General features: G+C 40.1%; 1 protein-coding gene across 1 annotated transcript in view; it reads right to left on the minus strand.

Annotated features, from left to right (window-relative positions):
- Window positions 1-23,209, minus strand: part of TGFBR2 (transforming growth factor beta receptor 2) — an 81,559-nt gene that overhangs the window by 44,202 nt on the left and 14,148 nt on the right. Inside the window, exon 2 of the mRNA XM_039843481.1 lies at window positions 4,251-4,419. Coding sequence (XP_039699415.1) covers window positions 4,251-4,419 — 169 coding nt within the window. The remainder of the gene's footprint in view (window positions 1-4,250; window positions 4,420-23,209) is intronic.

The raw sequence follows: 23,209 nt of genomic DNA on the forward strand, positions 1-23,209 counted from the left end.
AACTTGTTCTCAGACAGCATGCCTGGGAAAGCACTTGCAGTTCCTCTTTTTTTCTCTGCTGGGCCCTAGTGCACTGTGTGTGAGGGCATATTCCATGTTAGCATCTGGCTGTTCTGAGAAAATGGAAGATACTTCCTAGATAAAATATTGCAGTTTCTAGAATTATAGAAAGAAACCAACTGGGGCACAGACATTAAAACACATGGGAAAGAACTGCAAGGTGTTCTTCATTTACAGGTCAGTGAAATATTTTATGCTGTCACAAACTAATTTCTTCTTGGAGTAATTTAGAGCCTAACTCAGCTACGGGCTCAGCGAATCATTCGCGTGGCATTTTACTCGGGCCCTAGGAAATGCTCAGTTGGCTGTATGTGTACATTACATCTAAAAATGACAATGATTAATGCCTGCTATTATCATTCCAAAAGCCAAAATAAAACTCTAGCATCCTTGGGAAGCGCATTATTTCTCTGCCTGCTTCTCTCTGATCCCTTCATAAACCTGCCATCTTGGGTGACTGTGTCCAGTGTCAAGGTTGGTCTCACATCCTTCCTCCTAACTCTGCCTTTTCAGACGCAAAATATCTGTTGTCTTGAGTGGTAGCCTCAGGCTGGAGAGTCTGGGGAGGGGCTCACCAGGCCTCAAATGCCTTGATAGGTCCAGCTAGTTTTGTGCATGTAATTTTCCCTGGGAAGGATTTTGAGTGCATGCATATGAGTGCACGTGTGTGCTAACATGTGCTAGTGCACACTGACCAATCCCTACACACACACACACACACACACACACACACACACACTGCTCACAGTAAGGAGACTGGGAGGCAGGCTGGAAGCAAAAAGCAGCTAAGATCCAGCTTTCACTGGAAAAGAGGTGGGCCCAGACACATAGGGAAAAAGCAACTTGACCAATCCCAACCCTCAGTGCTGAGCTCAAGGACACTAAAGGATGGTATCTCAGCAAGGGGATGAGAAGAGTAAGAAAGAAGGTGAGGATGGAACAGCTCAACCAGGAACAGAGTCATGTTTATGGCATCCATGCAGCCAGAGGGTCTAATGGAGAAGACACTTGTGTCACTTCGTGAAAAACGTTACGCTCCAGCAGGAGCAAGAGGAACAAGGCCTTGCTAAGGAGGTTAAAGGAGGAGTAACAGTTGGAATCCTTACTCTAGGGTGGCTAGCAAGGAACTAAATGGAACTTGGCATGACCGCACAACAAATGCTGTATATAAAAATCTACCCGTCCTTAACCCCAAAGCTACTAGAAGTCTTGGCAAACATCGTGGCCATAAAACAAGAGCATCTCTCTCCTCCCAACCAATAGGGGTGCGTGTGCGTGTGTGTGTGTGTGTGTATGTGTGTGTGTGTAGAGTTATTTTTTGGTTTCGATAACAAAAAGAAGGCATGCTGAGCCCTCTATGCTCCCAGGGTAAAGCAGGGTATCCCTTTCTTGTGAAGTTTCAAGGGACCAAGGAATGGGACAAGGAAGGAATTGCGAGCCATGCAGTACAGTTGCTCTGTAAGGACTGTGCAGCTCTTTCCACCTCCTAGCTGCTTCGAGAATTGAAACCGCAGAGAGGAAACTCAATTATAATACTCGAGTCTGGGTAAAGTCTTTAACTGTTTTCTCCACTCACTCCTGTAACAGTGTTCTCCCTGACAGCACGGCTCATTTTGCAAAATATCTTTGGATACAGCAGAGCATAGGGAGAGAAAACACAATGAAGCCATACAGGCTCCTTTGTCCTGCAACATTTGCTCTGAGCCAGGGAAGATGAAGAATTTGTCAACAGCCATGGAAAAAAAGAACCACAGCCATGAAATTAATTTTGGTTCCAAAATATTTCTATCCTTGGAAAGAACCTGACCATTTTACATGGAATGGGTACACAACTGACATTATTTAAATGAATGAATGAATGAATGAATGAATGAATAATGAATAGAACACTAAAACTGATAAGGCATTGGAACGCACTACCACGGCAGAGCCTTTCAGTTTCCACGTCTGGATGTTTCCAAAATAGCCTTGTTTCTTAGTCTGGGTTCCCTGGAACCAGATATTGAGGCTGTGGGATTTCTGTGCAGGAGGTTTCTGGAGAGTCATCTGTAAGGGACGGAAAGGAGCGGTACCGCACAGAGGAAGAGTTGAACTACTGTGCAGCTTGCAAGAAAGGACTCAGCTGATCCCTCAGGAGCTGTAAACCCAGGTGGGCTGCCAGAACTGTCTCAAACTGAGGCAAAGTGGCCAGGCCGTTGGACCCCTGCATCAATCAGTCATAGGATGCTGGCTGCTCAGGATGAAGCAGTTCTTCTCAGTGGAGGGGACCTCCCTGGAGGGAGGGACTGGGGGTGATCCCTCAGCAGCTAGTGTTCCAGGAACAAAGGGTGAGCACCTCAGTGCTTTAGGGGGTTGGGGAGGTGTAGCAGAGCATCCACTTCATGTCCCTTTCTCCTTATCACTCCCTCTCCACAGGAGTATCCATCTTTGCCAAGACAGGTAAAAATAACGTTTGCTGTATTTACTCTTTCTGGCTGGACAGGGGAGAGAGAGAGGCTTCCTCTCCGCCACGTGTTCAAATTTTCTGAGACAAGCAAAGCCTCTGTTCCAGAGACTTGATTCACAATCAATCATTTGGATTTGTGCTGTGAGTCAGGGAAAAATATCTTCATTAAAAGAGGCTTTTTTCGTTAGCAGAAGTAAGCTAGCACCACGGTGGATATTTAAGTAAAGACGATCAGTGGAGAAGAGGAGTAAAGACGGAAGCTTGAGGTCGTCCGGCCGATGTCTCAGTCTTTCCTGCACTAGACTTGCCAGTCATTCAGCCTCTTCTGACCTTTGACTTCCAGACAAGGAAGTCTGTTCTGCTGTTAGGAAACCACGATTGTGAAAATATTTAAACTTGTACCAAGCACAACTCTATCCCCTTGTTATGGGCCGTCCTTCTGCATTTCAGAGTTACACAGAAAAAGTTTATTACATTTTCCACCTGAGAGCCCTTCAATATCTCTCAGGAGGACCCATGTCCTCCCTTTACTCAAACCATGTTAATTGCCTCAGTCATCCCTTAGACAGCACACTTTATAAACCTCTAATCACACCGGTCCCTTTCTTCTGAACACGATCTTTGTCAAAATCCCTTTTTCAAAGGCATTTGCTCAGAACTGGACATGAATGAAGTTGGCAGGTACACGGCAAGCTGTCATGACAGGTCTTTGCTGTTAACATTCCTTCAGTTCTTAAGAAACTAGTTCATCCCCTGGTATGTACAGAAATTTGCAAGGTTTTCAGATCTATCATCAAGGCTAATGATAAGTGGTCTGGAGAAAGTCCAAAAGACTCATTCCCAAGAACGGGGAGAAGATTTGGGGCTTTACAGTCTCATTTGTAACTGGCTAGGAGACACGTAAGTTATTTAAAAAAAAAAAAAAGCTGATAAATTCAAAACATCAGAATGAGTCTACAAATTGTTTTATTTAAATAATGAATTCATACATTTTTGTAAAATGGGAAGTCTTTTCATCTCTTTTTTTCTTTTATTTCTTTTTATACTCCCAATTTGTAACTATAATGATCAAATGATTTATGAGCACCTACTATGTGTGGAGGAGTGGGAAGAGACAGCGAGTGAGCGAAAGAGAGAGAGAGAGAGAAAGAGAGAAGGGATGGAGAGCATCTGATCTAAGAGAAATATGTAGCTCAGATCCAAGAGAAAGATGTAATATGTCACCCAGTGCTGGTGTGAGTGATATGGCCAGAGCTTCTAAGGAAAAGGTTGTTTTCTGATTCCGTGAATAGCTTCCTTTTTTTTTGACAAGCCCCTTTCTCTTCCAACAACCCAACTTTCATCCCCTCTCCTTCCACAAAATGAGACCGAGATTGCCTCAGAAGAACAAAGCTCCGGTGTCATGGGGATCGAGGGGATGTCACTAAATGACTAGTAAGTGTCATGTTCCACTCCTTCATACAAAGAACAGTCTCCAGATTTATTACAAATATTAAAGGTTATTTTATGTACGATCTCGCACATATAAGTTCACACATATAGATACACGTGTGTGTACGTATTTGAAAATGCACAAAATATCTCTGGAAACTACATTCAATAATTAAAAGGGAGATGGTCTGAGAGAAAGACAAATGGGATGGTGTTTAGGCCTAGGGCGTGGAGACACATGGACTCTTTGTTCCACAAGCATGCATTAGTCATATAAAGGGGTAAGAAAGCTGTTTTTAAAAGGCAACCTTACCAGACGGCCACACAGACTTCGTGTGGCTTTTCACAGATGGACGTGATACTGCAGTTGCTCTTGCAGAGTTTCTGGTTGTCACAGGTGGAAGATCTTACATCACAAAATTTACACAACTGTGGAAACTTGACAGCACCATTGCTGTCATTGACCATCATGTCATTATTAACTGTGGAGAGAAAAGAAACATTCAATGATTATCTAACTGCTTGGCAGCCTGCCGATGAATTCCTGAATTTCAAATGAACTTGATGTCATAAGAATGAATACGGAGAAAGGCAAAATAATGCTTTCACGTCAGATGACATGCAATTTGTAATGAAAGCCATTGCAGGTGGGGGGAAGTTTGAGAAACTTCTTGCTTTTGTCAGTGATTTCAGGTGGACAGAGAGGTCACAAGGGAACAGAGTTGTGAAGTGCAAAAGGGAGTTGGCCAACTAAGAGGAGATACTACAGGTAAGGCAGGACTTGGCCATCTTCTTCCTGACCTATACCCGAAAGAGCTATAGGGCCTTCATTGCAAGGGACTGGCTCTGAATTCTGTTGCCTTGAGAGAAATCAGCTGATTTGGCAGCACAGACGAGGCACTAGAGTCCTGCAGGTGAGAAAAGGCCGAGTTCCACCTCAAAGGTCTGTCACCTGCTCCCTCTCTGATTTACTCTTTACACATGGGCTTTTCCTGGAGGAAGCTAAGTTCCTTCATCCCTCAGGCCTTTCCTTTACTATTCTCTTTGTCTGGCTTCTTGTCCCTTTCTGGTGTTTGGTTACATGTCAGCCCTTCATCCCACAGCAGCCCAGAGGTAACTACGACAGGACTCTTCTGCACAAACCAACTTGATCACTTAACTTGCTTATAATCTATCTACCAAAATGTGAGCTCTGTGAGACTTATTTGCCATGTTTATATACTGTATCTCCAGTGCCAACAAGAGGGCCTGCCACATAGAGGATATCCAAAATATTTATGGAATAAATGAGTAAAGAGATGAGTACAAAAGAAGAATGAATATACGAATTTCACATTTGGCCCTTTATACCAAGTGGGAAAAGATACAGGACTTCTTCCCCTATGTTGGGGGGAACTGTGATTATAAATGCAATATCCATTCACATCCATCAATATTGAAGACAGACTGTTCTTTGCAATGCACATACTGCATGCTAAAAGGCAATAAAAAAAGGTATAAACCTTGCCCCCGTCTTTTTCTTCAAAGAGATCCATAATTGGCAATAGGCATGCATTTAGAGAGCCAAGTGAGACAAGGCTATAAGGCATTTGGTCGACAAACATGAATTTAAAGACACATACATGCTAGGCTAAGAAAGATTAAGCAGCCAGACCACATGTGGCACTAGAGTCGTCCTTGGCCGTTAGGAAGTTGGGAAGTATGTGTGTCCCCCAAGGATGGTGCTTGGACAGGCCTGAGCACAGCCTCCTCACATCCTCCTTGAGTTAAGTATGCTCCTGCCTGAAGCCAGAGGAACAGTTTCGATGCCCTCCCACAGTCACTTCTCCTTGTCTGTGAATTTCAGATTTCTGTCCTTGATACTATGCCATGTAACCCTCTTTGTTGCTTAGGCAGAGCACCTGTTTCCTGGGTCTCTAAAAATATAAACATATATAAATTCGAGATTTGCTTTCTTGTGGTAACATTAAAATAGAAAAAAAAAAATAAACCCATTCATCCCTCTCAGGCCTCAAGTTCATTTCAGGAAGTGTATTTTTAGGTAACAAGCTATTTTGAAATTCAAAATGTCTCTGAGAGCTAGAGCTCTATGCTTAGCTAAAAATATAGGCAGATTTGAACCTTGCGTTAAATTTGGGACAAACGCAACAATGAATGTATATTTTTTCTACAATGGTTAGATTTGGATTCATTTGAGAAACAACTAATTTAATCCTTAGGATTCTCTATAAGACATGGACAAAGAAAAAAAGCTAGGCCACATTTTGTTTATTTGATTATATTTTTTAGACTATGTTTCAGACAGACATCTATTTGCTTGTTAGAAAGCTTTGTTGTTTTTAATATAAAATCGAGTCTTCATAACTTGGAATTCAGCCTTTTAGCATGTTAGGATTTTAGCCTAGATTAGTGGCTATCAACTTTGGGGCATGTTAGAATCCAATCGCCTAGGGAACTTTAAAAAATAATGAAGCAGTCCCACCCCAGATATGCTGATTTAATTATTCTGGAAGGTCACCTTGGCATCAGGAAGTTTAGAAGCTGCCCAGATGATTCTGGTGAGCAACCAAGACTGAGACCCCTGACCTAGAATTAGCTGAAAAATAACATGATGGGCACAAGCAGCAAACAACAACAAACCCTTCCCTCACCACACACATATACAAACTATGTGACAGTGACGGAGGAGCTCACCATTAAAGCTGGAAGAAGTTTCCTTGTGAAAAACATGCACCTGAAGCTATAAGATTAGCACTTTCACACCTCAGAAGAAAAGGAGTCCTTTTCTGGTCTGGCCAATCTTTTTCTAACAAAAGCTAAGAAAAGTGTGAAAAGTGACGGGCGCTAGGAATGACAGAAGAAATAAAAACAGATGTGACTGGTGCTGGAAGTAGCACTGGCAGCCACAGATGTGTTGACAAGTATAAGGGATTTGGATTTGATGCCTGCAAAACACAATCAATAGTAAAGAGACAAAAAAGAAAAAGAAAAATTACAGGCCATAAAAGCTAGAGGAGAGAGAGAAAGAGAGAGAGAGAGAGAGAATATAAAGAAGAGCCACCAAGTCGTACAGCTCAGGGGACACCACTCAGATTGCAATCTGTGCAAACAGGGACCCTGGAGATATGCAGGTGTGCGATTCATGGTGCCTTATGGTAAGGCCCAGAAAGAGAAGATCTCTCCATTGAATGTTTTGGGAAAAAAACAAACAGCCAACTTTACTCCATACTTGGAGACACAGGTATATGGGGTCAGGGGACAATGAACAATGGGAACCTGTACATATTAAGCCCCTACATGTGCTAGTTAAGGTGCGTAAGTTATCAAACATCACCTGGTAGATACTCAGCAAGGAGACCTCATTTTTCTCTTTCTTACAGTAAAAGCTACCCCTGCTAAGGTGAGCAGATTTTTTATCTCGATCAGCTTTTTTTTTTTTTTTTTTTCCATTTTGAAAGAAGGTCAAGTATGCACACACGAGCATATGCACTACAATTTCTGTCCCCTCCCCGGCCAGCCACTCACTATTAGTTGTTGTCAGGAGGCTCCCGCCCTAACACTTCCAGCCCGTCGATAAATGTCGAGCCTTTGCTTTAAGCCAGTATTCTCCTTTGGGAATAAGTGTGTTGGTGGGATAGAGTTCAGTGTAGAAAGCAAAGCTACTCCTAACCTCTGTTGGAGGTCACTTAATTTTGATAAAAGCTTTATGAACTCACTCTGGGGTGAGGGGTAGAGATATATCCACACAAACTTTTGCTCATCATTTCCCGGGGGTGGTTCACAGATTTCCTGGAAGTCCATAGGCCCCAGCTGAGGACTCCTAGGCCTCCCTTAGAGTCCTAGAGGGTGATAACATGCTAAGCAGCACACTGCTAATCAGAGTGGGGTGGAGGGCTAGTGGGGGCAGGGGATGGTGATGATCATCCTCACCATCGTTTGCATGATTGCAGCTATGCATTCCAACCCACAGGGAAGAAAGTTGCTGTCCTGACCTTACCTATCAAACATCTTACATTTAATACCTAATGTTTGTGAAGTCAAAGGGATGTAAGATAAATGCATAGAGTTGGCCCTCTGCATCCACGGATTCCATATCTGTGGATTCGACCAATCTCAGATTGAAAATATTTGGAAAAAAACGTGATGTTGCTGACGTGTACTCTGTAGTTAGGCCTACTATGGCTGCATCTGTGCTGAACACATATAGACTTTTTTTCTTGTCATTATTCCCTAAACGGTACAGTATAACGACTATGTACATAGCATCTACATTGTATTAGATATTACAAATAATTAGAGATGATATAAAGCAGGAGTCCTTAACCCCCAGGCCTTGGACAGGTACTGGTCCACCCGAGTGCTAGGCTAGCATCTCTGCCTTAGCTCCACCTCGGATCATCAGGCATTAGATTCTCCTAGAACCACCAGTTCCTGGTACCAAGAAAGTTGGGGACTGCAGAATAGGATGTGTGTAGGTTTTATGCCAATACTATGCCATTTTATATGAGACTTGAGCATCCTCGGATTTTGGTATCAGAGAGAGGGAGTCCTGAAACGAATTCTCCCCCTCCCCTCCTAGGATACCAAGGGGCAACTGCACATTTGCATAGCCAGAGACAGAGCTATTACTCTAAAAAACACAACGAAAACAACCAAATTAATCCTACGCGAATCCTGACCAACTTCAAATTACTTCTAAATCAGCTTGTTAAATTACTCTAAGTCTCTATAGCTAAGATGTTCTCCTATTAAGGTAGTGTATTTTAATGTACGTGAACATACATTAAAATACACTACCTTAATACATGAGACCCTCTGTGAACACCCGACCATCTTTAGGAAATTTTCTACCCATATTAGGCAAATTAGCAATTCATAATGTTCTCCAAAAAAAAAAAAAAGGTTCCAATAACATCTCCCCATTAGGAAGTCATTCAGTATAGGAAGTGAGCATGGGCAGCTGCTTTCAGCATATGATGGTATCACATGGCCCATCACATTTCACTTCTCTTCAAACAAACCCATGAGTAATATATCCGAACCTTCAGTCTAGGTCTTAATGCCTTCCTCATTTTAGGACATATTTTCCCCAAACTCACAGCCTAGAGAAAGAGGTCCCAGGACTTGAGAATAGGAATTACATAAATGCTTAATGTGTCTGTTTCTGGAACAGTCCTGCTGTCTTTGGAGGTCAGAGATGAGCAGCCTAATAAGGTTTAGTCTTATTCCAGATAAATATTAGGAATCTGGGATAGGAACTCTTAGCCCATATCTTTGGAATGGTGTCTACTATCAGCTGAACAATTAGGTAAAATTTCAAGTTTCCACAAATAATTCTAAACAGTTTGCCAGAAATGCATCCATGTATCTTTGAATTCATGCATCTATCTACTGTTGTTGTGAAATACGTTTGGAAGAGGGGACTTAAAAGTCTTCTATATCACAAACACCTGTGGATATCTTGCTTGGTATTATATATTTCATAGCAGGACCACTAAAATTGATACAACCAAGTGCAGCATCTCATAGAATCATCCATGGCAATTAGTAATAGAACTCACTATGCCTGAGAGCAGTGCTTTTCTTACTTGTTAATAAGCATATAAATCCCTTGGGAATATGTTTAACCCACAGGTGTGAGGTAGCTCATTGGTTCATGCAATTGTGGAGCTGGCAGGTCTGAAATTTATAGGGCAGGCTGGCGGGCTGGAAACTCAGGCAAGAGTTGGTGCTGTAGTTTTCAGGCAGAAATTCTCCTCCAAGAAACCTCAGTTTTTTGCTTGGAAGGCTTTCCAACTGATCAGATCAGGCTTCGTGACATTATCTAAGGTAAACTCTTTTCTTAAGGTCAACTGTGATTGTTAATCACATTACAAAGTGCCTTCACAGCAACACCTAGAATAGCGTTTGATTAAAGGGCTGGGCACTAGCGCCTAGCCAAGTGACACTGACCAGGATAGGCAGGAACTGAGAACCGTTCCCAGGTAATACCAATGTTGCTGGTCCACAGCGAGCACAAAGGCTGTATAGAACCCAGTCATTGACTGGCCTTTATTTCCCTTTCTTCACTTGTTTTGGATTTAGCAAAATCGAATATAGTTAAGCCCTTACTTAAAGTCATCTGTCTATAGGTTTCTTGACTTTAAGCAAAATAACATATAACGAAACCAGTTTTACCATAGGCTAATTAATATAAACAAGAGTTAAGTTCCTACAGCATCTCATCAACATTAGAAAGAAACGACTTTGAACAAAATGTTATTCGAGGACCTGCCGTAGGATTCCTCACTTTTTACGGGCATGTCTCATCTTACAGTTCTTTCCATCTGCTTTTCTGTCGAGCCTGGCCTCTTAAACAGACACAGGTCCAGAGGCTCTGATCACCATATGGGCCCAGAATAGAAAGATTTGTTCTCTGAAAGAAGGTTTTTAATTGCAGTTGGCATTTCAGAATCAGACACTGAGGCAACCATCTGGCAGGCGGCCGCCATGGTCTGTGATACTGGCAACACACACCCCACGCATGGCCTTTGAGACCAGGTGGAACAAGTCTACTGGCCTGTCACATGTGTCCTCTCACTTGTAATAAAGAAGCAAGTCAAGCAACCTCGGAGGTGTCCCTCCGTGACTCCTCATGAAAGAAAGATCTCCAAGCATTATAATCAAATGCTTTGGCCAATTACTATAAACAAACGAACACACACTTTGTGATTAAGTCCAAGATATTTTAAGAATATTTCCGTTCTCTAAACATCTATTGCATAATTGAAAACTAACACAATGCAACAATTCCTTTTCATTTTTAAAATTATATTTGGACCCTCATTCCCTAAGCAATTATAAGTATCTTGAGAGCAGGAGATGATATAAATCAGGGGAGAATTATTCAACAAATGTGCATCCCTCCATTTCACAGATGGAAAGGCTAAGAGGCACACGGATGGATGTCCTGGGTATATACACGGTTCGTAGAACTGGCTTGGCTAGAACCAGATTCGGAACAGGCAAGCAGAATTGAGGAAGCACAGAAAAAGTCCCAGACTTTGTCCACCTAGTCTCATAATAAAAAAATATTCTATTCTAAAAATGAACTGAAAAAATTCAATGCCTCATTTAAAAACTTAAAGTCAAGAACTAGCAAATAAATCACTGAATCTGGAGAGTTGTAGAGCTTAATAAATTTGGCCTAAATTGACCATTATTTAGGTAATTATGAATGTACTGGTGTGTGTGTGTGTGTGATTTCCCTCCAGGTCTGACTTGTTCCACTGAGGAGATTTAGCTTTGAGGGTTTGGGTTCAGTTGCCTTTTTGACTCATGAGTTTGATAGTTCACTCTGGATTGCTTTTTTAAAAAACTGCATAAACATAATCTTGTATTCACAAGTAAATTAAGGGATTAAAGGATGTTTCAAACGGATTATCCAATAAAATACTTTAAATTAAAAACTTGACTGTGCCTTCAGGATTTCAAAAATTTGACTTACAAAGAAATTTTAAAGAAGCCATCTATAGAATAAAACAAGCTAGAGCTGAATGAACAAGCAATTGGCTTTTTTCTAGTAACATAAAATAATCAAAGCTGGGGCTTCGATTGCATCCTTCTCTATTTAAAACTTCCTAGCCCAAATAACTCAAAATAACTCCCAAATATGCACACTCTGATGTCTTGCTTATTCTTGAATTTCTTGGATTACTAAGGAATAAAAGGCAGTTTGATTTCTCCCAACAATTACTGAGTTTGCCTCTCTCTCTCTCTCTTTCTCTCTCTCTCTCTCTCTTTTTTTTAACATGTCCCAGAATCAGGTCACATAGCAGGAGACAAAACCCAAATATTTAAAATGACTCTTGCAGATGGAAATATCTACGTTGTTGCCAGTGGCAGTATTTCAGAATCCCAGCACTTTTGTTATCTTCAAAAAGCCGAAAACCTTTTAGACTCCTCAATCACCTTCCTTCATCTTTAATAGGGATCTAGTGGATAAAACACACCTCTGAAAGCTGGACAGAGGCGAGCTGTTTGTGGCCAATACCATCGCCCATATTTGGCAATTTTAGTTTACCATTGATAAGGCTGATTTTAACAGTGCATTTAGCTGGCATATCCCAAATGTAGGAACTTGCCATAAGCCAAAAACCAGGAGCATGCAGGAGCTGGGGCAGAGGACAAGAGGAAACCAACTGAAAAAAATTGAACTGCATCGATGCAAATGAAATTGTATATCAGGTGAAGGAGTAGAACGTGACACTATTTCATGGACTGTGAAAATAATAACTTTATTCTGCTGCTGGAAAATGCTTTCATGTTGGTATTTTATAGAAAGTAATAGTAACTGAGAAAATAATTCTCCCTCGGTTGATATAACTTGGATGATGTGCTGTATGTAGCAACAAGGAAAATATCCCAGAGATTACTGAAAATAAAAGATGATTAACTCTCTTGGTGACAGTCAAAACAACACTGGTAAATAGCACAGTCAGAGAGAGACAAGATAATGAACACACGATTTATGGAGTTTTATAACATTATAATTCTACAAAAATAATTTGTGACTTAGCAGAAAAATTAGCCGACATAAATAAATATGCATTAAACCCCTTCATATTAAAACCTTGTGGAAGGGTTGGACCGTGTAAGACACGGTCCTTTTTTCTCAATGTGCTTACTTCTTGTAGGGAGTGAAAAAACATATACAAAAATGGTTTTTATCAAAAGAACTGAAAACGAAAAAGGTCTACATAAAGCCAACTTTTTAAAAATCATGTTATTCATTTAGGATTGAAACAGTACTTTATCTCAAAGTGCTGAGGCAACTTACTGCAAAATGCAAAAACAAATACAAAATCTGGTAAGAAGAAATTTTTTTAAAAAAAATAGCAGCTACTAGAGAATCATAAAAATAGGCAACTGAGATGAGCCATTTGCTTCAGCTCAGCGAGGAATTTGGTCTGAGTATCAATTTCCTGTGAGATCAGGCTTTTCACGTATGGAAGTCCCTCCCACCCCGACTTTCAAACGTGCCCCAGTGTCCCAGTGCATGCCCAGTGCCTGCAAGGTTTTCAATTACAGTTTTACTATGTGAAAATATCAGTCAAAGCAGATGATTCCCATATGCAAGCTCCGGAAAAGGGATGGAAACATGATTGCACTGGCCGGGGGAAGGGCTCCTTTAAAGGGAGAGGTTCAAGACACTTGTTTTGTGACAACCAAGTAACTCAGGAGTAGACCAGGCTGAGATGATAAAGCAGAGATTGCTACGCAGGTGTGTGAGAGACAGGTACAGCCCCAAATTCTATTTAAAATGCAAATCAAGTGTTAATATTAGGATATTTTACATGAAAAGCTGGATTTTCAACTCCACTTAAGAAAATAAAAAGATTTGGTAATAGTGAGCCATCATCCTGGGACAACAGTCAGCTGGTGGTGAGGGTTGGTGGCCCTTTAAGCCGTTCGTGCAAGCATACTCAAGTTGGCCTGCTCCCTGCCACTCCTTGGAGTCCCCTACTCCCTGCTTGGCCCCTGTGGCCATCTGAATTTTACCATTAATGATTATTTAACATGTCCATTCAATTGTTTCCTCCAATATTAGAGGTTTAACTAAAATGTAAAAATTCATGATTTAACTTTGTAATATGGTATTTTTAAATATTCATTTGATTCTCTAATGTGAATCAAATATTCTCTAATGTGAATATTCACATTTCAAGTCAAGGAAAAAGACAGTTTTCTACTTTAAAAATCAGATCTGAGTGGGATCATAATAATAATAATAATAACAATAATTCCTATTATCACCATTTATTGAATGTAGACCCAAAGCCTAGTCCAGTACTAAGTGTGATAATTATTTCACTCACTCATCTCAACAACTGTGTAATTTTGTTATCAACATTTTGCAGGTGGGGAATTAAGAGTCAAAAAAAGTGAAATAACATATCCAAGATCGATGAAAAGGCAGCTAATGAGAGACAAAGCCACAGGTCACATGTAGCCCCTCATTCTTCCTGATGCTAACAATAAAATAGTCGTATTGCAAAGGCTTATGAGCAGAGGTTTAGTGGCTTGCAAGAGTTGTGGGGAGTATGCGGTAAATTTCTTAGGAAAGACCTTTGGTTCTTTGCAATTCCTTCACTTATTTTAGGAAATATATATAATAAGGCAGCTTGGTGAAGTCTGAGAATTTTAAGGTCACAGACTTAAGAGCAAATTCAGATTCTGCCAGATATTTGCTGTGAGACAAGGAGAAGTCACGTAACTTCTCGGAACCTCCATTTCCTGATCTATGAAACGGTACTTTCTAGGGTTAGGATGAAAAGAAAACATGCTTGAAGTACATATGAAAATTGTCTAGACAATCAAAAGTGCCACACAAGCACTCTCTGGTTAGAAAAGTAACACCGCTTGCAATGCTCTCTCTCAGGGAAGAAAATTACAGGCAAGGCAAGACAAGTTAATTAAGAGTTTGGGCAGTCTATTCCTACTCATCAATAGAATGCAGCAGTTTGACGACTTCTAAAAAAAAATCTTTCAGGACATTTGAGTGAAGAGACAAATTGAAATGTAGTAACTTTTTATTGCCACTATGCTCCAAAGCTTTCAAAGTGATACAATGGAATCAATCATTGTTACAATAAAGTCTCCAAGAGTGCTGAGGATCTTTAAACAACTCTTCTAGAACCAAATGATCCTGTCTTAATATATTGTTCATAACTAGTTTAGGATCAAGTTCAATTTTCAAATTCTCTACTGACTGCACAACATTCAGCAGGCGAGAGCTGATCAACTTTGGCTTTGAGACACTTTCATGTGTTATTTGGCAATATGCTAATAAAATTATTGAGACTGACATCCAGAGATGGGGAGGTGCTTTAAGATTATGGATTCTAAAATGTTGAGATAGAATTAGGTTTGGCTTTCTTTCTCAAGGAAATGAAACCAGTACACTTTGATTCACAGCTGATGAGAGAATCGGAGAAGAATATGAGCAACAGTTTTACTAGCTTTTTAAGTATCTACTTAAGAAGTGTTCTCCGTCATTCAGATATATGGGAAACAACATTTCTTAATCTCTTCTCCTTGAGGCCATTTGCTCATGTAAACATTAATCATGTGATATTGCTATACGATTTCTACTGGAGGAGAATTCACTGTGCTGGGGGTGCAAGCAAGTCACAGTAGAGAAGAGTCTAGACCAACTGTGAGCTGGCTTCGTGATCCTGGGCAATTACTCCAGCACTCCCTGTGCTTGTCCTCTGATGAAGCAGATAGTTGGGTTGAACATGATGATTTTTAAGGTCCCTTTCATTTTGAAAAATATTCACAATTCAACCCCCAAAAGTCAAAAAAGCTGAATAATTCAAATGTATCCCAGCTTAGACCTGGCAGTCCTGGTTAAATATAATGAGACGCTGTGCTTTGGTGTGTAAGAGAAACGGCTTCAGGACTATCAAGCAGGGTCTTTACATTCTGGTTTGTTCCCCCTGCTAATGAGAAACCACCTTTGGAACTTCTTAGTATACTGTGTAAGCACCACGTCTCCCTTAACACTCCTTCGCAGACTTAAATCTGAACCTGACAGCTGATCAGTCTTGTAAAAACAAAACTACGCCGTGTCATTTGTGCATCACGAGGTCAGAAGGAAGGAAAATTATGGAAGGATCACTTTCCATTCAGCCTCTGTAGGCACTTCCTCTAAAGTTATGGGAGATGTGGAGGAAATTCTGATTTAGAGCAGAGACATTTACTGGAACAGTTTAAAACAACAACGTTGATCATGTTTCTAATGTTTCCAGTCCATGCTTACTCTGAATTCATTCTCTGGGCTCAGCTTGAATGGTGAGTAATAATAATAATAATAATAATAATGATAATAATAATAATAATAATAGGTACGATTGTGTAAAAACATCCTATTGCTTGATCGAAGCTTTGATTATGTCTAACAAATAGTTACGAAGATTAGTATTATTGTTCCCATTTTACAGAAGGGGAAAGAATTTAAGTAATTTGCCAGGCTGGCAGACAGCAGGCTGTAAGCTTTCTGAGGGCAATGACTGTCATTTGGTCTTGCTCCAGGATGATCATCTCAGTCCAGGGTCTGCCACATGGCTGAACTAAAAGCCACAATTCAAAATGAATCTCATTCTCCTATATCATCTATTCAAGGCTGATTTTCCCCAAATGCAAATTGAGGAAAACAAATATAGTCAACTTTCAGGAAATGAATGTGGAAACCAGTAAATTCACTGATATATAAAAATAGTGATCCACTTCTAAAAGAAATTGGGGAGGCTTTTATTTGACTAGTAGCAGCCAAACTACCCTTGGCTACTTAGCATAAGAGGAATAAAAGGCACCTAAGATTCACTTTGGTTTCTGAGATAACACCAAACACTTTGAACCACTTCCCCACCCCCACACACATACACTCTTCATGTTTTTCAAGCAGAGGAAGTAAAATAAAAAGAAACAAGTTTTGAGCATTGTTAAGGCTTCAAGAAAGGACAACAAAGGGCAGGAAATTTGAAACAAAATCTGAGAATCTGTCTCTAAACTGGGCAATTTGGCTTGTTTTCTCACAGTGCAGTTGGATGAGAAAGTGTGAGGCTGCTCTTTGCCTTTCCTGGGCATTATTCATTGCTGTCACGACCTTAATGTTATTTGTGGTAAATAGCATAAAGGTCTCTCGTGAGGTAAGTAGCTGCCATTGTGTGATGTTACTACTCATCAGTGAGTGAAGAATCATTTTCCCTCCAAACCCTAATAGTCTTAGTCAAGTTGGTGAGAAGAGAGGACAGCATTTACATGATGACATTATTTGATTGTCAACAGGCTGCGGTAGTTAAGATAGATTCCAGTAGCCATTTTAATATGGAAAATGAGAACCACACTCAAAGTCTTTGAAATGCATTCTTCTCACATAGTATTGGAATATGATGGGCTCCTAACATCTATGAAAAATGGCCACATTTGCAGACTGAAATAGCATTTACTTCCAGGGATTTACCTCTGACTACGAAGTCAAAGGATAACAACACTTTCTAGTTCTTAAGAAGCCTTTTCATGCAAGCTCAGATACGCAGCTAACTTTTGCACCTTCAGTTTGTCGCCCATGCAATCTTATTTGTTAAACATACCTAGGCGTGAGAGATAAGATGTGTAAGATGCTTCATGGCCCTAGAGCTGACTGAGAAAGTAATTTCGACTATATTTCAGTCTCTCATTTATCTTAGTCTAACACCAATGGGTTGCAGACTGGCTCCACTTCTGGCAGAGTCCAACGTAAAAATGTCTGTCTATAAATGCAAAAAGAGAGAAGCAAAAATGAAAGACCCTGGAGGAGTGCTGAAGAGAGGAAAAGATGATGAGCACACTCTGTTCTTAGGGCATATGAACTTGCTGTTTCCTCCAACTAGAATGTTCTTATCCCAGATATCTGCCTTCTTCAGATAGGGATGTGTCAACCCTTTCTGAAATAACAAACGCTCACCATCGTTCTCTGCCTCTCACCCCGCATTTATCATCCCTGACGTATTAGTAGAATCCTGTTTGCTCACTTGTTTATACAGACTTTGTTGACTTCACTGCTGTACTCCAGAACTTGGACATTGCTGGCACCTGGGAGTTCGTACTCAGTAAATACTTGTTTAAGCTTTCCGTTTCCCTAAATCCTCCGAAGCCAAGTTTCATATCCCACCCTTAAGTTCCAAGAGAATTCTTCTACCCTTATGATAAATTCCTCATATATAAAATGTGTATTTGCAGTCTAGACAAGGAATAAAGATAGGCTCACAGAGGGAATAAAACATTAGGAAAAAAAAAAGTCACGTTGAACCCAAACATGGAGGATATTTATAGTCAATGTGCAAAATGGTAGCCATGGGCACACGAGGATTTTTACATTTAACTTTAGTTAAATAAAATCATGTTTCAGTTTCAAGTTGCACTCGCCATTTTCAAGTGCTTAGCAGCCACATATGACTAGGATAGATATAGATTTTTATCACCACAGACGGTTCTTCTGGACAACACTGAAAGAAATCTGAAAAGACCAGTGTTCCTTAGCTTCCAGGGAGCCTTAAAGTTGAAGACTACAAGGACAGGAAAGGAGAAAGAAGGCAGAGCTAGAAAAGGAGTCCCACCGGGAAGAGACCTGCCTACTGGTTTGGATACCATTTGTAATTAAAGTTCCATCCTGATTTCTTAAGAAATGTGTTTTATATTAAATGATTGGCTGTCTGTAGTCATTCCGTTAGGTAGGGGCAATTAGGGACAAGGGCTAGAGTTCCATGGTAAACCTATAAGCCATGAGTGGCAGAAGCAGGAGTTTCCAGAAGTAAGAAAAATGGACCGGACTTGTTGGCAACAAGCTGAAACCTGTGAGGTCTCAAGTCAGCTGGCACGACCTCTCAAAATGTAAATCCCTGTGCCAGAGATAAAAGACAAGTTTTTTTTTTTTTTTTTTTTTTTTTTAAGTAGGGCTCATCTGACTCCTAAGGTATTAAGTAATTCTTATTAAGCCCCATTTCAATGACTGAAACATAACACAGAGCTGAAGCAGAGATTCCGTTTCTAGTCAAAGCCCACATAAGCTTACAGCAAGAAATTAACATTTTATAAAAAATGCTGGCCTTTTTTTGTCAAGGTTTTTTGGAGAGTTTAAGTCACAGCATGCCAAATAAGGGGGAGTTCCTAGAAGAGCTTAGCGCACAAGTGATCATGGGGGTAAAATTTATTCACAAGGGAAAATCCCAATGGCCTCAGGGAAGCCACTTCCACTGGACTCCTGTGAAGGAAGCTCTATTAATTAAAAGCATTCCTCTAGGGTGACTTTCTCTTTGGAGACTTACCTGCCTCTTAAACTTCTCTTTACCCAGTATTTCCAGGAGTCTGAATGGTTTATAGTCCCTAGCACTCCATGTGCATTGACTTTAAGCAGATTTTTCTCCCACAAGACCATACTATTTTTACAGCCCTTTACGATTAAAACTAAAAACACAAATGATAAAAAAAAAAAAAAAAAAAAAGGCCTGGCTGGATCCTCCTACAACAAAGTATTATAATTAGAGTGCATTACTAAAGACTACTTCCATAAACATTAAAATATTATGTATCCAGGACAGTAGCAGGCTGTAATTCCAAAGTACGGGAATGAAAAGGTACAAATAATTTAATCTGTCTCGCTATGATTACAAATGCTCAGAAGTGACCTGAATGTGCCTCTTTAGAGGATTTGAGGAAAATGGGAATTTAATCTATAACTGTTCTGTTCATTATGATAGCCGATAGCCACATATGGCTGTTGACATTTGAATTAATTAAAATATAGTTCCTTAGTTGCACCTGCCACATTTCAAGCCACATGTGGCTAATGGTTACCATGTTGCATAGCACAGAAATAAGATACTGTCACCACTGCAGAAAAGTTCTAGGAACAGTGCTGCTCTCTAAGATGGCTACATAATTTGTCCCAATATCATCATGGAGATTACTAAGTAAAAAGCAATTTAAATATCAAGTGTCTGGGCTACTGGCAACTTTCTCTACTTTGGTAAATTCCTACCTTATCTAATCAACCCAATCTCCCAGTCTCAAGCCCATTAAAATGGCATTAGATATAATAAAAGTATTCCATCAAGGCTCTACCCAACTGAAACTTGAAATTCTTCAGAATTCTAAAAATATGAAGCATATGTTTAAGGTACTTAAGGTGCAAGCATATCAGGAAAATGTCTATGAGAGAGGCCCAGGCAAAATAAGGCACTCTCAGGAATTAACAATTTTTTTTTTTTACACCTTAGTCCAGAGGATTCAGCAGGCTACACTGTGTGCAGTGAGGTCTGGAGAGAACCTCAGGATAAGGTAGGAATACTGAAAGTTCTTGGACTGTTAAGAGCTTCCCCATATATCTTTTCAAGTGCAAATAAGGAATGATTGTATGAAGTACTGACAATGGAATCCTGGCCCCAATGTGGGATCAGAAACAGGAGGGGCCCAGGTGCTGAATGAGGTTTTAATGAGCACCCCTGCCTTCTGCTAACTGCAGAGGCATTGTGGGAAAGGAAAACAGGGATTTGCTACCTTCACATCCTCACAAACCCCTGGCCTTGCACTGGTTTAATTATGTCATTCTTTTACTTGCAATTTGGCAGTGACTCAGAGACCTAAGCCTAAACTACATGGCCTGACATTTAAGGCCTCCATAATCTGATTAGCTTTCTTCTGAACAACCGGCTTATCAAAAACCCTTTGATCAATTAACGCCTTCTGACCTTTCCACAATCAGCATTTCCACCAGTGCATGGCCAAGGGATGATCCCCAAGATGCCCGACCTAAGCCCCAGAAAGAGGTCGGTTCCTCTGCTAGCAGCTGGGAGGTTTGCTGTGACTGAGAGAAGGGACTCCGAAGGGCTTCTCTAGGGATACCTGGTGTCCAACACTGCCCATGAGGGGAGGTCCAAGTAAGTTAGCGAGCCGACTGTCCACCTTGGATGTGGCAGGAAGAGCTGGAGAAATCCTCTGTATGGTTGGTGGATATAACCCCGGGCAAGCGTCTTCCTAGCTTCCCCTCTGTTTCCTTGAAGCAGGTAGAGAAGCATGACTCTGGGGCTAACAAGTACAAAATTGTGCCATTGAGTTGTACCCAGCATTTCAGACTCAGGTCAGCTGTTTTCTCCTTTGGAAAATCATCCTTACTACTCACCACCAACCCAACCCACGAGGCTCTATCTACTTTGGCCTTCATTTTTAACCCCCTTCATTGTGAGGGAGCCATTTAGATGGGCCTTTGTTTACCCCACTCTGCAGGTAAATTTCCAGAAGTAAAGGGATTTTGATTCTCCCATGACTTCACTCCAAAACTTGCTTCATATTTGTTATACTGGATTTAGTAAAACAGTCCGAAGATGAAAAATTTTGAACTCAGTAAAAGGTACTTATTTTCTGGGGGATATCAAGTAAGCACCTTAACCTCTCGGATCAAGTTCCGTTTTTGTAACCTATCAGGAATAGGCTAGATCAGTGTTTCTCAACCTGGGTTCCACATCAGAATCATCAGGAGATCTTTTGAAACAATACTGATACCAGCCCCTGACCCAAGGGCAAATAAATCAGAACTTCTAGGGGTTAGGCTCAAGCATTAGAATTGTTATACAAGCTCTCTAGAGGATTCTAATGTGCAGCTAGAGCTGAAAAAAAAGTTCAGTAGAAGATCTGTTCTATATGGAGTGAAAAACCCAACAGGAACAAATTTAGGGGTTAGAGATAGGAGCCACGGCAGCACTGAATAGAAGTGGACTGGCCTAAAAGCAATGTATCTCAATCTGCCTAGCTGCTAAGGAAAATCACAAATTGCATTGTAATAGAACCTCATAATACATGTATACAGGTAGAGTCAAGCCCAATCCAAATAATTTTCTTATGTGACTCAAACTTTAATAATGTTTTAGGATGAGGCAGAGATCATGAACAAAATTGGCCCTAAGGCATTTGGTTGCTATTGTACAAATTCTTCCTGCAAGATCATTTTTTAGATTAATTTTTAAGTGTGGATTTTACAAGTTCCTATCTTTTTAGAGGGTGGAAATCCTTTCCCAATCACCATGGGGACAATAAGCTTAAAGGGAGATCTTTTTGAAAGATCTGAGGAGCAGATTTCCTGAGAAAACTGAATTCTAAAGTGTTTTGACCCCAAGAGGCAAAATGAATAGTGAATTCCAGGAGCTACATGAGAAAGTGTATCTCCCTTTAGATAACCGAGCAAAGAAGTTAAAAAGATAAACAGTTCTTTAAATCAGAGTTAACAGTGGTGGATAAGCTTGTCCTTCAGAAAAGCACAAAGCTAAATAGATGTAACACAAACAAGGTAACATCTAAGTCAATATATTCCTATAATTTAATTTCTCTGCTTAGTTTCTGTGGTATTTTTCTTCCTCATTCCATTAAACAAATATCTATTGAGCACCACTTATATACCAGATATAAAATGTGCAAAATTTGAGTATTTTTCTTGGTACAATGACATTTGCCTTAACAGGATTCAGTATGCAAAAAATTATAATTTTTAAAGGATTATATATAAAAGGCATTATTCCAGAAGATTTACTGTGGAATCCTCTTAAAAAGAAAGTACATAAAAAGGTAACAGTAAAACCTATTACAGTTTCAAGAAAATCTCTCCAAGTATAAATTCATGAACCCAGTCATTATTTAATAAAGCTCATTTTTTTCTAGGAAATTTTTGTTGAAGAGGAAAGATCAGAATGATCATCAGTCCCAAGTCCATGGGAAAATCATTCTAATGAAAACTGGTGGAAAAGAAGAGAAAGAACACCATATTACAGTGTGCGAGCTGATTTGATGTGCTTCCTTAACCAAAGATTGAAACAACATCATGACTCAATTTCTCTTTTTATATTGTGGGCAAAGTAACATTTATGCAAAGCAAGTTGCAGGAAAGCAAGAGTATAAATTAGCTTTGTGTGCTAGCTGGCAAACTGAATACAACTTTTACTAACCGAGATCATTCTTTATCATATCCTTTGAAAATGTCACAGTCATACAAGTAAGCTTTGCTACTCCTCAAGGTAAAACTTTTTATATAAAAGCAATTTGACTAAATATTAGATATCTGTTACTTGCGTCATGTCAGTCGAAACAATTTTGTTCCTCTCTAGATCTTTATTCAGACATCTGTGTTTAAGAAGTTCTGCAAAAGGAAACCGGAGGTCTTACTTGACCTCTATGCTAATGTGATGAAGCACCATTCCTACGTAAAGACACCCATATCTCTGATTATGTGAAGCACGTTGAAATTCTGAGGAAGAGCAAAACTACAGGACTGTAGCAACTGCAATAGTCTCTTATCAATGGTGGCATCTGTGTACTGACAATGGTGACTTAACCCTCAAGAAGACAGACCGCATGGTGCTTAAAAAGAGAAACTGTCCCCACAAGAAAAAAAGAGAAAGAAAAATGACTCATTACATAGCTTGAACTCCAGTGAGACTGATGGACAAAACCCTTAAAGAAATGTGTCTTGAAAGATGAAATTCTCCCATTCTAAACATGACTAATTTTTGAGGCAAAGGATAAGGCTTCCAGTGTCAACCCCTTCATCCCTTCCATCCCCTCCTAGCTACAAAAATTCAAAAACACAATGCGACCATAGTTTTTATCTTGGGTTTACTCAGAAAGTAAGCAGCAAGGAAACACAATAATTAAAAATGGTAAAATATGAAAAAACAAATTTGTGATATTTTATAATGCCTCGGA

This window comes from Pteropus medius, unplaced genomic scaffold, assembly GCF_902729225.1.
Source record: "Pteropus medius unplaced genomic scaffold, Ma_sr-lr_union100, whole genome shotgun sequence".
In the NCBI taxonomy this organism is placed as follows: Eukaryota; Metazoa; Chordata; class Mammalia; order Chiroptera; family Pteropodidae; genus Pteropus; species Pteropus medius.